The sequence below is a fragment of the Cyprinodon variegatus genome, unplaced genomic scaffold (genome assembly GCF_000732505.1).
Source record: "Cyprinodon variegatus isolate N-32 unplaced genomic scaffold, C_variegatus-1.0 Scaffold897, whole genome shotgun sequence".
NCBI lineage: Eukaryota > Metazoa > Chordata > Actinopteri > Cyprinodontiformes > Cyprinodontidae > Cyprinodon > Cyprinodon variegatus.
Window position 1 is genome coordinate 154,605 of NW_015151350.1, and position 1,427 is coordinate 156,031.

At 38.6% G+C, this 1,427-nt stretch overlaps 1 protein-coding gene across 1 annotated transcript in view; it reads left to right on the plus strand.

The window, feature by feature from the left end:
• LOC107099688 (death-associated protein kinase 2-like) overlaps positions 1-1,427 on the plus strand; it is a 43,086-nt gene that overhangs the window by 3,403 nt on the left and 38,256 nt on the right. Inside the window, exon 2 of the mRNA XM_015397914.1 lies at positions 539-641. Coding sequence (XP_015253400.1) covers positions 580-641 — 62 coding nt within the window. The 5' untranslated portion in view covers positions 539-579. The remainder of the gene's footprint in view (positions 1-538; positions 642-1,427) is intronic.

The window sequence follows — 1,427 nt, forward strand, 5'->3', positions numbered from 1 at the left end:
ATTGAGGTTGTTGGGAACAGTTGTTCCCAACAACCTCAATCAGTTGTTCCATTCATGATGATTCTGCTCAGTTTCTACCTTAGTCAGTTAAATAACCTGCTGTTGTCATTCTGCACATCTCTGATGTTGCTGCTATTTTCAAATATCCATCACTGTACAAATGTCTATAGCTGAATATTGGTTATTTATTCTCCAGGGGGACAGTTTTATATTGTTAAAACACTTTACAGTATTTTATTGTTTATCGTTTAACTGTTCACTATTGTGTTATTCTTAGACATGTTTCTAAAGTCCATATTTGTGTGACAATTCTTTCTATAATATTTTTGCTGCTGTTAAAACCAGAATTTGCCCATTTTGGGGCAATAAAGGTATTTTTCTATTCTATTCTATTCTATTCTATTCTATTCTATTCACCTCCAGAGGAGACCTTTTATCTCTTTGGAAAATACGTCTTGATTAAGTGAACAGACATAACATGTCTGGTTAAAATAAAAATAAAGTATCCTGTGTAACGTTCAGCCTTTATTTTCCACAGTGGACAGGAGGACCAGCGACACGCATGTGAAGCGAATCAACATGGCCGTATTTAAGCCTGAGAACGTGGAAGACTTCTATGAGATTGAGGAAGTTCTTGGAAGGTACTGGTTTAAATGCTATGAGTGGTTTTAATGTGTTGGAGTTTTAGGCGATCCACATGCATCAACTGTTAGGAACCACCTACAGACCGGGTTTGAATGTGGGGCAAACAGCCAATCATCACTGTGAATCATTCACAACTTCCTGTTTTAATTCTTGTGAAAAAAAGAGGCTGGTCCAGGGCCTGAAGACAAGCCGTTAGGATCCAACATTCCCAGGAGTTTAGACAGCATTACGTCATAAAGATAAAAGCAAACCAACCTGAAAGTTGGGCTCAGTCTGCCTGCGATCAGAGATACACCCTAAAGAGTGTTTCAACATATAGCTGCGTCACATAACAGCATCACAGCCTCTGGAGTCTCCCCTCTCTGCCTCATATGAACGATTTGTTTCACGCTCCAGATTATTGACAGGGCTCAGCGTTTCTAGTCGTTTTGAAGTAGCCTTGGTTTATTGGGCATTAGAGCATTTAAATCTGCCAAACTGAGATGTTTACTCTGACTAACGGCTTTATTTAAAACCAACAAGGAACTATTTTTATATGAAGCATTATAAACTGATCATTAGAGTAATGCTGCCTTTGTTCTTATAATGACTGTTTATCAGAGCAAGTTATAATGACGACTGTGACATCTCCCCACCCTGCCTGCTAAAACTGCTGAGTCATTAAATCAATTCAGTTTAATTCCATAGCACCAATTCACAACACGTCATCTCAAGGCACTTTACAGTTCACCAGATCATCCAGTCAGATTGGTTCAAAGTTTTCTAGTTGATTGCATCGACTC